Source organism: Sprattus sprattus (genome assembly GCF_963457725.1).
Source record: "Sprattus sprattus genome assembly, chromosome: 15".
In the NCBI taxonomy this organism is placed as follows: domain Eukaryota; kingdom Metazoa; phylum Chordata; class Actinopteri; order Clupeiformes; family Clupeidae; genus Sprattus; species Sprattus sprattus.
The window spans coordinates 23,049,263-23,064,470 of record NC_137913.1 but is presented as its reverse complement, the minus strand read 5'-3'; the positions used below and the strand labels follow the sequence as shown (position 1 = coordinate 23,064,470).

Sequence of the window (15,208 nt, the reverse complement as noted above, 5' to 3'; positions counted from 1 at the left end):
CTGTTGATTTCTTGATAGTTCATTCTCTATCAACAGAGCTGATCTCTAATCTTCTCCTTTTTTTGCAGGAGGAGTGTGAAGCTGTTGTCAGACATCTGGAACATCACTGATAAAGAAATATTAGCTGAATGGATCCAGTCAAACCTTTGAATACCAGTGGATTCTCATGTAGGTCTCAATGATCTGTCCATTCTGACAGGTCTTGCTGCTCTGACTGTAGGACCCAAACAAACGTTTGGGATTTGTCTTCACCATAAACACCCTCAGCAAAATGGTGTGCTCTGCTGATCAGCTAGTTCTACCATGTTAATGGTGCTTTTAGGACTGTTTTCACAGCTGTATAAACTCATTGTTACAGTGAACTCCTGTACTTTCTTAAATGTTGTATTCAGTTTGAAAACATGCAGTTCCGTGTACGCATCACATGGCTGGGTGCCTAAGTTGGCAGATCAGCTAGATGTTAATGGCGTATTAAAACCAGATCATGTTTGCTCCACTCATGTTTGTCCTTCCATATGGTATGAAAATGTGTTCTCTTAGTTAACAATCAAAGGTTCAGGTGGCAGATAGTTTAATTCAACATCTGATTGTAGTATCTGAACTGTAGAACAGGGATCCTCAGATGTCTGTTGTTGAACTGTGTATGCATTTTCTTAATCGCTGAAAACTTCAACATTAGAACACAGCTCTCAGGATGAGTGCCAAATAGTGAAGACCTAGCAGACCCTGTACTCCATGCTGTAACATATTTAATCAGCAACAAGTTACCTACAACACACCTTTCATAAATTGGGTTTCTGTCATCTAACTGGAAATAGCAGGAAAGCTTTTGTTAAATAAAGGTCTTCTATTGGTCACTTTAATGTGTACTATTTGCATGACTCTCCCGGTTTTCAAAAAGACTTATGCTTGTAAATACTTTACTGGTATTTTGCTGTAGATGTACTTTTGTAAAGGTGACTGACACATTTTATGTGTGTATGTTGCACATTTGTCAGTTACTTTTTATTGTACTATAGGTCATAGAGTTGGTTAAATATAATTTGAAAAGGAAAAACCTAAACACATATCTGTGGATCACACTCTATGTGTACCTCTTTAAAGGTATTCATTTTGTAATCCATAATACAAAATGTGCACTCATACATATTCAGATTTTCAAAGTCCTTGAAGATAGAGTTTCCTGCTTACCTGTCCATCCCTCCACAACTTTAAGTGTATGGTTATATGTAGCAGCCTCCTGCTGCGTGCGCTGCCTTTCATTGGCGATAGGCGCGCGCAGATAAACGACGCGGTAGTGCTTGAAGTGGGCGTAACGTAAGTGAAAGCTGGCAAAGCAGGAACGAGACCTGCCTCTTTAAGTCGGTGTCAAAGCAGATTACAGCTGATCCCAGCTGTGATTCTGCCTCAACGTATTTCCACGAGAAGGTTTTTTTAATCGTCCATCTCATCACTGCAAGACCTTCTCACGTGGTTCAGCTGAGTTTAGGATTTAACTTCCACTCCAAACTTTCATTCACACAAGCATGGATCGTATCCTTCACTCGTTTGGATAAATCACTCGATGGGCTCCTGCGGATATGAGTTATATGGACCACTTCACCTCAGTGAGACAACTTTTGCAGATGTGTGGGGTGTAAGGTTTTGGTTACTTCTGAGAGGACGAGAATAGAGGAGAGTGGACAGCATCACTCGGCAATGGTGTCTGGTAAATAAAGACGCTGTAAACGAACGGAAAATGCAGAAGAGTTTTCGGTACAATGAGGGGCACGCTCTGTTTCTCTCCGTGGTCGCGCGCAAAGAAGGCACCAAACGAGGTTATCTCTGTAAGAAGACCACAGAAAACAGTCGGTGGCACGAAAAGTACTTTGCCCTCTATCAGAATGTCTTGTTTTATTTCGAAAATGACCAGAGCACACGCCCGTCCGGAATTTACTTACTGGAGGGATGCACATGTGAAAGAGTCCCAGCACCTAAGGTGTCAACCGCGGGCAAGGAGACGCTGGACAAGCAGGTGTGTTACGCAACTTGTCACATTTTTAGGATGGGCAAACTTTTGCCTCCCATTTATTGGGCGAATGCTTCAGGTGTTGGCGCTGTATCAGATTTGTTAAATCTTTGTGGGCTGAAACAGTGTTGTTTAATACGCCTGTGTGTTAACTTGATGTCTTGTCATTCTTGGTCAGCGCTTTAGGGTGAAATAACTAACATTAATGTCTAGAGCACTGAATTGACGTTGAAAAGTAAGGCGTTCGAACTATTTGCAGCGATAATGGGGATAATCTGTTGAATGGATACACAACACCCTTTTGGTAATGCAGTTTCATCACACTAGGGAGTAGCTTCTGCCTAGCATCATTAAGAGCAGTAAACACATTGATGTCCGTCTAAATTTATTATCCCAGTCACATCAATAGCTTTATTTATATTTGATCTAACATTTACACTTATTAATCAATAGCCTAATGTGTGAAATAGATTAATCGTAAACAAACAAATGCTAATGCATTATGTCAGAGAATGCAAAGAGTTGTAGGAGTTTGATGGCAATATAACAGATTTTTTAGATCCCTTTGCTTATGATTAATGTATTTTAATACAATGGCCTCACGCCTGTTGAGCGCAGCCTCTTACTCGTGAAGAAAATGTAGCTTATTTTTCTCCATATAAACGACCTGTACATTTTTTTCGCACATGGAACTCACTTAAGATATTTGAGACTCTGAAATGATATGAACTGATAGGCGCCTACCGTCTAACACTTAGTAAAAATAAATAAATAAACATATCTGCAGTAGACAGTCTGAAACTTGATATGGTGATTGCACCACCATTTCATACACTAGGCTACATACATTTACATCTACATGCATACATTTGTACATACAGTACAAATACAAATACAAACATTATGTTATAATGTATTTATAATCAAATGTGTATTTTATGCATGTTAGCACATTTCAAGGATTACAAGGCCATGTTGGCATAGGGAACTTCAGAAAGGCTTCTTAAATCCTACCAACCAACTAATCAGCCACTGGAATGCACTCAGTCTCATTTTAACTCAGAAGTTGCTTGAGCACAGAGCCCTGGGAGATGAGGCTGATTCTTCCCAGCGGAATATTCCACCCCCTGTCTAGATCATGAAATTGTGTGCACATGAATGAGCCCCCCTGCCCTTGTTCTCCTTTTTAATTGTCAGTCTCTCTGCGCAAGATGGACACTCTTGCTAAAGATTTAAATTGCACTGGGGAGAGAAGGTGGGTACGGAGATAAATGGCCTGAAATACAGCAAAGGTGGCTTGTCATTGAATCTGTAATGAATTGGAAGGATTTGAAAACACCCACTTGCTACCACATTTTTTCCCAATTCAATCTAATTGTATTTCTTGCAGATCAGAGCACCCAATCATATGCAGCTTTTGTTCTTATACTATCATATTCTGCCCACTGTGTGAGGTTTAACCCTGTTGCACATAGTGCTTGTTCATGGTCTTTGTGAGGCAGTGGGCTCATACTCTGCTTTAAAGACACCCTGATTCATCAGATAGAATATACAGCATATATACAGTGGCTTGCAGAAGTATTCAACCCCCCTGAAAGTCATCTCCATTTTCACAATTACAAAAGATACTTGCACATTTTTTCCCAATGAGTATTTTCATTGCAGACCATTATGCGCTAGTGTATATCCTAAGGCAATGTAAGTTATTTGTCTTCTGACATAAAAAAAAATATAGTACTTACATAAGTATTCAACCGCCTGTGCATTTGAGTTCTAGATTAAGGCTGATCAACTGATCGTTATTGTGTACTACCTGTGAGCTGTTAAAGTAGAGATCCCCCTCTGGATATCAAAATCTCTTTAAGGATCAGTAACCAGGTTGTGAAATAACAGAGGAAATGAACACTTAAGAGAAAAGGTGATTGAAATGCTTAAGTGAGGAAAGGTCTCCAACTAAATATGTGTTTTAGTGTTCAATTGAACACCATGTGATCTGTAAGAAAAAAGTGGAAATTGCATTACTTCACCCAGATTCTTTGTAGAAAAGGCTGTCCACCAAACCAAACATCTAAAACAAAACAAACGTGGCTGGAATTGCAGAGTACATGTAGGAAATACATACCATATGCATACTGGGTTTTTCATGTTCAGCAAAGCAGTGTGCAGCCTATTTATGTGTAAACCCCAGTCCTTCATATTGCCAGAATGCAGGGAAGAGTGATAACACTTATCACATCATTTGCTTCCGAATTTTATTTTCCCAGAATTAGTCTGAAAAGGAACATGCGATGTATGCCGAGGTACATTCGAGATAATTAATAAGTCCTGTGTCAGGAAATGTTTGGTGTGTAAACACAAAAACAGGCATTTACTTAAGTGCACTTCTTCCCGTCTTTATCACAGACACTGTTCTGATGTAAAGATATCGTGTATTTGTAAAGCACATAGACTGTCTTCAGAGGGACTAATTTCCTATTCCTGTGATATAATATGTATTTGAATTTGCACACTCCCGACCTCCCCCTACTGTGAGATTGCTGCACTGGTTTGGCTGAAACTATCAGCCTGTTCTAAATCATACACCTACAGCCACCCACTCATGCCACACGCGCACGCACACACACACACACACACACACACACACACACACACACACTCTCTCTCTCAGTGTCTCTCAGCACTTTTTCGGATTCTCTCTGCCTCCCTCTCTCTCTCCTTTTCTCTCTCTCTCCGACACACACGCACACACACACCCACCCAGAGATGCACTCTCTCTCTTTCTGACACAAACACACAGAGATGCTCTCTCTCTCTCTTTCTGACACAAACACACAGAGATGCTCTCTCTCTCTTTCTGACACACACACACAGATTATCTCTCTGTCTCTCTCTCTTTCTCTTTCTGAAACACACACACACACTGATGTTCTCTCTGTCTCTCTTTCTCGCTTTTACAGGCGCTTTTTCTTTCTCACCCCTCTCTCTAACTCTAACACACAGAAATGTTCCCTCTCTCTCTCCCTTTTTCTGTCTCTCAGGCTCTTGCTTTGTCACACACACACACACACACACACACACACACATACACACACAGATTCACTCACTCACTCACTCACTCTTTCTTTCTTTTTCTCTTAAGCTCTTTCTTTTTCTCTCTCAGAGGCGAACACAGGCACCTCAGACATCAGTGATGGGTGGTGGTTTTAATTGAGTATGAAGCACAAAGTTGAAGACACAGAAATGGCAGGGGTTATACACCCCCCTAAGAAAAATAGGCCCTTAAATGGATATCTGGTCAATTTGCTGGTGACAGACTGATAAACTGAGACTTAAAAGTGATGAGATCGTTTAACAAACTGCAAGTATTAAATGATCACCCTCATACTGAGCATTGTCAACTGACTGTAGTACCAAGGCTACATCTGTTGATAATGTTCCCTACTAGTCCCTACGTGGAATATAATAAGGATTCCATATTTGATTTCTGCTTTTTCCCTGTCAAGGAAGCATCTGAAAAGGATTTGGTTGAAGCCCTAGTATGGTTGTTTGGGACGTCAGAGAGAGAGAACATTTCAATTTTGAATGTTTCGAAATATATATATATATATATATATATATATATATATATATATATATATATATATATATATATATATATATTTCATATTCTGTTTATATGGGATGCAAACCTGTTTTGTCCTGTTTTTTACTTTTGTATTTGGTTGTGTTTTTGTAGACTTTTGTCAACTTTTGTTGTGTTGTATCGGGGGAAACAATGCCGAATAAATACCAAAACCTCACCAATCCAACAGAATCCAATTGTTGCCGTTTATTAGCGTTTTTCAGGTTCTGCTGCTCGACTGGGACTGCAGAGGAAAACTTAAGTTCCTTTTTGCCGAATTATCACTCCGATCATGCCTCCTGAACGCCTGCTCCTGACGACACAGCAAACAATCGAGGTTCCTGCGTATCATTTCATTGTGTCTGACTGTGTGCAGATGTGCGCCGTCATCCACCAATGATCTATTCTCAAATTGCAAGTCTAAATTAACTGCAGCTCTGTCGTGGTTTTCCGTGCTCTTTGGCAGAACAGCAAAACTACAGTGTAAATCACTGAATCCAACCTATTACCTACTTGCTGCCTTCTGATGCTCCATGATCAGCATACACAGCCTGCACACTATTAGCATGTCCAGTGTTGGTCTTTTATTTGGTTAATTTAAACTTTAAACTGTTAATACAGCTTACCATGTCAGATTGTCAGTGTAGTAGGTAGCAATACAAGAGAGTGAACAATCGGCAGATAACAAACACACAATTTGCTATTTTCCTCTTTTGCGTTTTTTATTAACCACTGTTTTATCTGCTTAAATGTGTACCACACACACTCTCTGTAACAGGTCTGTAATTATTAATATGGAATGCATACTCGCGTCTGAATGGTTTCCACGGGGACTGTGAAAATCCTAAAGGACAAATATACATCATAGTAATATATTCCGCCTCACAAGTAAGTCGAGTGAAATTTAAATTTCCATTGTGCTAGAGAAAACCAAATGTATCAGCTTTACCATGTCAACCCATACTGGTTGCAGCTGCTTCCAAGCGATTTGTTTGATGGTAAATACCTGAGTAATGATAATTGTGTACAGATGGAGTTGTGGTGAATTGTTTGTAATTCTTCTCTTGTCAGGCTTGGGTTTTTATCTTGACATTAATTAACAATGAATAATCAAAGGGTGACTGCAGCAGTTACTGAGCATTCACACGTTGAATGAAGGTTTTATTCAAGTCGGATGTAAAGAGGCAAAGTGTTGCTTGTCAGACTTTTTTGCATACATTTTTAAGTCATTCAGGAACCAATCTGACACAAAAGCAGAAACATGGTTTTTTTTTGAGGAGGCATTTACAATTGGGCTAAGTGACCTTGCTGTGTCATGCTGACACAGTTATTCTAATCATGGAAATTAACACAGGATCACATGGGACTAGTTTAATTTTCTGTTTCATGGATTAGTTTAATTTTTTTCCACAAACATGAGTGTTGCTTTCTGTGAGAAGGTGAATTCTCCCCCTCCTCACCGTGGCAAAAAGGGATGGGGCCCTTTAAGACTTTTGAACTCCACCCCCATAATGGTTGTGGCTGGGCTCACCTGCTTCCCATGTTGGAGCAAATTAAGCCACCGTGGCTGTGCCCTATTTAAAGGGTGCCTCATTTTTAAACGAGAGACCGGCTGAGAGAGAGACTTTGCCAAGAGAGGCATAAGACAGTCAGCTACAGAAGTTTGGGGAGAAACAGGTGCACTGCTTTCCCTGTTTACCGGAGTAAGGTGAAACTGTGCGTGTCTAGATGCGTGGACACTTTTAGCTTTGTTTTGTTCCCTTGTTTTGTATGCCTTGTTCGGTGTGCCTTTTCTGTGTGCCTTGTCTCTGTGCCATGTTTGTGTGCCTTGTGTTTTGTGCTAAGTGTATGTAGGTATTTGTTTTCGATGGCCAGGTAATGTACTCAGTGTCAGGTTAGTCTCTGTGCCTAGGATTGGGGCCTGGCTTGGGCTGAACAGGTGCCTGTGATTAGGCCTAAGTAAGACAAGCAGGTGCCCAGGGTGCAGAGTACTGCAGTACCTGTGAGTATGGCCGGTATGTTTGATTTGTTTGTTTGTTTGTTTGTTTTATTTCATGGGCACTGTGTTGGGCTTAGTCCCCGTGTAAGTAAATAAATAAATAAATAAATAAATAAATATATATATATTTTTATGAAAACCACGGTTTTTCAATTCACCACCCAGTCCAGTCGCCACATCCCCAAACAGCGTGGGGTGACCGTCCGGTGCCTCACACTTTCATAAAACAGTACCGACGATTTGAGTTTGAAGACACCAGATTGTGTTTTGTGTCATTTATTTAAATTTGATTTATTCATTCTCCTCCCCCAAATTGTGCAGCCAAGTTGAGTCGGAGAGATTATTTGTACACATTCATTGGCACACTTATCTGTCTTCATGTTACATGTTAATTTGTACATTCCCTTTATTCCATTTGCCGCTACTTGCTATTTTATTTTACTATTTGAATTAATGGAAATGTTCTTGTCATACAACCATAGTTAAACCAACCAACAGTTAAAATACGCAGAGTGATTACTTAGTGACTAGATGAAGAGTCTGCGTGAGGTTCTTCCAGGATATCCTCACTCATGGAAAGCCTCCAGTCCAATCAGAAATTCAGAAATTGTTGAATGAATATATTTATTATTAGATAAGAACAGGCTGCAGGGCAACAAGTAAAATATTGGGTCTACCTGAAGGCTTGCCGCCTCAAGAATCACTCTAGAATATTATTTTACTGAGCTCATCTTGGGAGAGGAAGGGCAGTGATTTGAACCACTGATCAAGAGTAGATTATGTGTAGAGGGTATTTTTTTCATCAACACTGCAATTTATTTAATCTCCTTCAGAAAAGGTTTGTTGTGGATACTGTCGTGTCAATTAAGAGCTTTGCCTATATTGGAGCAATGACCAAAACAATTCTCCTCAGAAAAACAAACTTTGTTACTACTCACATTTGTCTAAGGTCCTGCACAATGTCTTAAGCACCTTGTATGTAGTTCTCATTGAGGGTACAGATATCAGTGCCTGACTCTCTGACCTTGGGACACAGCAGGGCAGCACAGATGGCAGGTTGCTGCTCCAGAAAATCATTTCATAGCGTCTGTTTCAGGTGGTCACAGAAACCGAATGAGACCCTGCAGATGCCAGAGAATGGGATGCACTCTGTGAGGCTCATGAAGATGACACCAACTCCATGACTGCCTGCATAATGGAGTACTTTAACTTCTGTGTTGAAAACAACAATCCCACCAACAGTGCCACAATGGACCCTTCCGCAAACTCCGCCCCCCTTAGCAACGGTTGCTATATCAGTCGAGCATTCACGTTTCCCAGGTTCTCAGCATTGGTATGAATGGCGTGGCAACATGTTTTCAACCGTGTCAATTTCAGCTCTACCCAAAGAAATCACAAGCATTTTTTGGATCGAAGCAGGCAAAAGGGTCTGCAATATTCTTATATAGGCTACAACCACGACATTACATGCCGTGTTTGTGGACAGACAAATGCTAAGGCTAACAGGTTCATTCCAGCTATGTTTATGTGTTCTAATATCTACACAGTCGCCGTTACGCAAACATGTAAGGTGGTAAAACTGAATCGTATTTTAAGCAAGGGGTTTCTCACGTTTTCGATGCAGTGGGCAGATTTCAGCGACATAGCTTCTTGGAATAAACGTAGGTGCTTCTGTTTACGTTGCTGACATTCAGCTGATGGGGGGGGTCGTCCACATTGTTTGATCCACAGCAGGCATTTCTCTCTCTGGGTCTTGGGTTTCGGGAAGGGATAAAATGTTACCCCTCCCTCCAGCCTTTTTGCATATCGGCTGTCAGAATTACACACTCCATAAGTGCAACGTTTCATTTTCTCTTCTCGAGCAGACGTCTCTCTCATTGACTTCCATTCATCAAAATGGCTCGCTTGACTGAGGTCCCGAGCTTAGTAACCGTTGCTATGCTATGATTGATCAGTTACCGTTTTGGGGAGTGGTCGCGGAAGGGTCAATTCCCCAGTAATAGGCCCTGGATCAACAGTGACCTGAAGGAGCTGCTGAACAGGAAGAAGAGCGCTTTCAGGGAGGGGTACAGAGAATTACAGAGGAGCAGGCAGAGGGATCTGGAAGTGAGACTGGGAGAGAGCAAGGAGCGGACAGGCGAAACCTGGAGAACAAGCTCAAGCAGTGTTTGGTCAGGAATGAAGACGATCACATGGTTGAAGGTGAAGTGGGATCTGGTTGAGGGAAGCCTGAAAAGAGCCAACAAGTTGAATGTGTTCTTCAACAGATTCAGCAGAGGGCCATCAGCTGCTTCCCTCATTATACATCTTCAGTGATCATGATCATCGACTGTATATAGAGGTGGATGACGTGGATTCATGCCATTCTGTTCTATAGAAATTAAGCCAAAGTCCCTCCGCCATGTTGTGAAATTTGGAGCCGGCCTTTGCAGACATATGCTACATATGCTAGCCAATACTAGCTAAGATTAGCTTGCACACCAACTCCCCTACAGGCAAAACTTAAGTCGTTCCTTGATTACATTGGTTTAATTGTTTTATGTTTTCCTATTCCTAATCATCTGTTCTCATTATCTGACATAAAGGCTGAAATATTAATGTAATCACTTATTTCCCAAGTGTATCCATACCAATCAGCATAGGGAAAACTAACAGTTCCAATTAGCTACTTTGTTGCAAGAATTGATTTTATTCTACTGAATCAAAATCTGCTCAGTGTGTGCAAAGGTAAAAGATGTTCTGGGATACATTTGTCATGGGTGCAAAACATGTGTTAGTGTACATGTGTACATACCATACTGATGTGATGGGAATTTAGTGCATATAATGATATAATCTTTTTATTGTATTTGCCTATGCATTTGGGGCTATTTAGTTTCATGATCCCAGGATATTGGGAGCAGATTGTGGAAATTAAGTTCCTGAACCTGTTTCTTCTGGACTGGCACTCACAGTATATATGTAGTGCATCTGAAAATACATCTGTCATTCAATAGGACTCTTACATAAGATCCTAGTCTGTAATAGACTGCAGTGAGTGTGAGCTGAACATCCAATAGGGTTTCATTTCAGGAGGGGTGTCATAAATGGGATATGTTTTAAAGATAAAGGCTCCGTCCCAATACTACCACTTCACCCTAGCACTTGCACTTCCCCTTTGCACGTTCGCGTGAAAGGGTAGGGTGAAGGGAAGATAATTGGGACAGGGCCAAAGTATGTAATTCTGGTTTAAGGTTGTTGGTGTTTGAGCTTAATAGTCAAATCAAAAAGAAAATCAACAGCCAAATCAAAAGTAAAATTGCATCCCTCCTTTTCATGCTCCTGAAGCAACATGTTGATCGGCTGGAATTGTCTGTGACTCAGTCTTAGTCACAAAGACTCAGTTAGTTTCCCATTTACAGAGCCAGGGCTGTGTAGGAAAACTGGACCATTCCCTATAGATCACCAATGGCTGGCAGACTAAACTCTCCTAAGTGGAGAGGACATTGGCTGTAAATCCAATGGCAAGTAATCATTTCAGTGCACAGGTTATGGATAGTGGCTCTGTGTTTGTTGTGATATAACTTTAACAGGGCCTAAATCATTTTAAACTTTAAAGAAATATGGTTGAAATTGTGAAATAGTTGAAATTGGAAATGTCCTGCAAAATAAAACCTGCATTGAATTAATGAGACTAAGCATAATCTTTGAAAGAGGAAATTATTACAGAGTTGATTTTATTGTCTTTGCATGCATTGTATTGCATAATTAAACAGATCACTAGTAGCCAATCAATGTATAGCCCCCTGCCCCTCTAAACACCAACACACCCCAACTCCAACCACCTTATAAAGAGATAAACAAGTCTAAGTAAGTTTATTTGTGACTATTGTTTGACCGATGACTTTATTGATGAACTAATTGCTGCTTTCTCTGAAGCCAAATAATTGTTGTGCTGACAGCCATACTGTATGTGCTGAGTTTCCCCATTAGGTTTTATTTCCACTGGAAAAATATAGGTGTAGGCAAGGAAATCCCCCATGCAGGCCACTGTTGGGCTCAGCTGAAAAGAAAATCAAAGAACCCCCCTCGCTTTTCCTAGCATGACCTACTTTATTGTTTTAGTAATGCTGTCCAAGCATTGATAGTGTGCAATAACATTTTTTTTTTTACAGCTCATATGAATACGTTGAACTGCTCTGAATAAATGAAACCGATTGCAGCTTTTGTGTTTTGAAAGCTAAGGGCTACACTGGAGTCCCACTTACAGATATGAAATCTATAGAAAGTTGTTGTACTGCACGCGCGCACACACACACACACACACACACACACACACACACACACACACACACACACACAAACACGCATGCACTCATAAATAATCATCCCTTTCGCTGTAACAAGCTTTATTGGCATGGCATAATTAATTTACATTGCCAAAGCATACAACAAACGGAACAGTGCATTCATATATCAGCCTCTGTAAGAGAGTAACAATCTGACTCTATCCTTTGTTCTCTTTTTCTATCTATTTACACACAGTCCCTTTCTCCTTCTCATTCTTTCTCTATCTCGCTCACTCTTTCTTTGAGTGTAATGTCTCTTTGACTGGTGACATGAGTTCATCCAATCACAAGCTTCTTTTCAGATTTGTTTCTTTGGTGGCTCGGATGACCCTGTAAAACCAGGACATCGCAGAGCCACTGGTCCGCCATTTGTGGTTGACAGCAGGACTCGCCAGTGGCCCTCATCCTCTTACGCAGGAGTCTGTCCAAACTGAGCATATTACCACTCATGCCACAGCAAATGGGGATTTAAAGGATTTTTTATTAACAGAAAAAACTGCTCAAATGTAATACTCAGCCAATGGCTGTGGCCTTATATGTCTAGGGCCGGGCAGCATCTTTAGTCTCTTTATCTCAGACTTTTTCAAATCCATATTGAATGAATCAGGTTGACTAAACTCCCAGGACCTGAAATGGAACAAGCTCAAAAAGAATGTTTTTTTTTTTCTTGCTCTTGCAAAGACCTCAATAGCGTATTAAAATATACCAGCAGTATTAGTTTTGTATCAGCACTAGTGGCAGAAAATCCCATGCTCATATAACAGGCATGGAAAACGCAGCTGCCTTTTGTTTCGTTTCCTCCTCACAGATGTAATCAGCAGCTCTGGCAAACAGTGCACTCATAAATGCACAGAGCTCTCTGAGGCCTGAACTAGGCTGCTCTCATGCACAACCAGCCCCTGTCAAACACACACAGCACGATGACCTGAACTGTCCCAACAAACTGGCTGCAGGATTGTTTTTTTTATTCTCTGTTGGCAACAGTGACTGATATGGTTTCAATTGTTTGCCTTTTGTTCCAAGTGGAAAGGAGCAGGAGTGCTGTGAACTAGAGCAGGCCATGAAGGCATATTAATGCTCAGCTGTGAAGCCTGATAAATCTAATAAAGAACAACGGAGATATTACATTATGCCAGCAAGTGATAAAACTGAAATTGTTTTTCGGAGCCCCAGCAAACGGAGAAGATGCACACACAAACACACTTGACAGTCGCTGTTTGTTTGCATGGTGACTGCAGTCATTACAATGTCTATGGCCTCGCCATTACTGGCTTTGCTCATTACATCTCTCAGCCCAGATTGGGAGAGGTGTTGTTTATGTTGTTTTGCCAATGGCCTGCGGACACGGCACAGCTGGGAAATGCTCTCTTTTCTGCCCTGCAGGTGTAGTGGTTGTGGGATGCAAAACCTGGTCCAAAGATGTGTTCTAGCTAAAGTCTCTGGCATGGTTTTATAATTAAGAGATAATATTTTTGAAGCAGTTTCTGAGGTGCAAAGTTATGTAAGCTTGTAGTCATTTCATCACTAGATTATTACATTTGTATGAAATGTTTTTTGTTATCAACCCAGACAATTTAGTGTCTCTAAGATGTCTCAATTCAGCTCACGATTGTAGTACTTCTAAGCACCGCACCCTCCATTTACCCTAAGCTAAGCTTCAAATGGTGGAGCACTTGAATGGCTCACATGTGCTTTCCAAAATGTTTAATTGAGCACTGAGCATTAGCACTGATTATCCAGTATATCTGTTACCTGTCTATTCTTACAGTCTATTCTGTGAAACTTCAAACTTAGACATCAATTTAGAGCCCATCTGGAAGGAGTTACCATCAACACAATGGTCTGTGTGTGCAGGGGCACTTAGTAGGCTGCCGCGATCGATGCGTGTCAGTGTGACTTGCCATGGGGTCGTGTTCCATGCATTACAGGCCGGAGAGATTAGCATGCCTGGGCACGCTCTGGAAGGACAGGAACCACAGTCGCCGTCTGCATAAATGATTGCCAGGATCCATCAAGTGCTCCTAAGGCTTGGCCAGTGATTCCTTTGAGACGTAGCTCAGTTTATCTCTCTGATCAGTTGCAGAGTCATGAGTCCTCGACGTTAACTCATGCAAAAGGGCCCAAAGAAAACTTTCCTTCACGGTCACTCACCTGCCATCCGAGGCTTATTGGTTGGGAAAGCAGTCAGGCTTTGTATTGAGATGCTTGAAGTTGCCAGCCAAGTTTGCTTTTTTTTCATGCCATAGCAGTTTGTCTTTTGTCAGTGAGATGCGGTGATGTAATTTGTCCAAGCATGCCTCAGAGCAGAGAGGAAAGGCAGGAGAAGACCAAATGCATCATCATCTGCTCCTGTGGCGTGGCAACACGGTGAAACAGACCCGCTTCATTTTAAGAGGGAAGCGTCTCACAGTATTCACAGTCACAGTGTCTCTCATCTTGACACGCCAATGAATATGCGAAGACCTTGTAATGCTCTTGTTTTCACAGATGCCATATGACATTTTTTTTTGTTTTTTTGTTAATTCGTCTTTGCATGTTAAGTGGAAGATGTAAACGCAGTGCCTGCTTTGAGAGTGACAGTTCTTAACATAGCAATAGGAAAAAACTATGAGATACTGAGAAAGTCACGCAGGTCAGTGATACATCTGTAATCTGTTTGAATGTTTAAAGTGGTTTCTGTGAAATACCAAGTTGTTTAATTACCAAGGAGACAAGCGTAATTATATGAATGGCTGTGGTCATGAAGTGGGGAACAATGAATGTGGAAATCCTCATGCGTCTGTGCTACATGCATGTAATACAGCACATGCAGATGGTATAAAGCTTTAATTGAGAAGACATCTTTTACTGCTGTCTACAGACAACTAGAGAGACACACACAGGCACGCGCGAACATGCACAGTATATTGATCCATGAAACAAACCCGAACAGCATTTTGCAATTGGATGGTTTGTTACATTGTGTTATTTTGGTGCTGGACAGGTACAGATAGGCAAGCCATTAAATGGAAACAATGTGAACATCTATCAGCGGTTGTGCAACAAGCATTGGGGGAAGGGTGCTGAATGAGAGCCATGGTGTTTCTCCATCCAGGCAGCAGCCATTAACGGCTAATATGAGTCAGCAGTGGCACTCATCACATACTACAGTCCCTTCCTCAGCCTCTCACACATAGTGCATACTGTGTTAAACATATCAGCATTTAGCACACACACACAGACTGTTTGGAGCATATACTACGTTTAGTATT

The 15,208-nt window shown here is 41.1% G+C and overlaps 2 protein-coding genes across 2 annotated transcripts in view; both read left to right on the top strand.

Annotated features, from left to right (window-relative positions):
- The window catches only part of msh3 (mutS homolog 3 (E. coli)), a 51,160-nt gene extending 50,613 nt beyond the window's left edge, over positions 1-547 (top strand). Inside the window, exon 24 of the mRNA XM_080852356.1 lies at positions 69-547. Within this exon, the coding sequence (XP_080708482.1) occupies positions 69-150 (82 nt within the window). The 3' untranslated portion in view covers positions 151-547. The remainder of the gene's footprint in view (positions 1-68) is intronic.
- Positions 548-1,738: 1,191 nt separating this feature from the next.
- rasgrf2b (Ras protein-specific guanine nucleotide-releasing factor 2b) overlaps positions 1,739-15,208 on the top strand; it is a gene marked incomplete at both ends in the record, with an annotated part of 52,129 nt that continues 38,659 nt past the window's right edge. The window contains one exon of the mRNA XM_080853032.1: positions 1,739-2,014. Coding sequence (XP_080709158.1) covers positions 1,739-2,014 — 276 coding nt within the window. The remainder of the gene's footprint in view (positions 2,015-15,208) is intronic.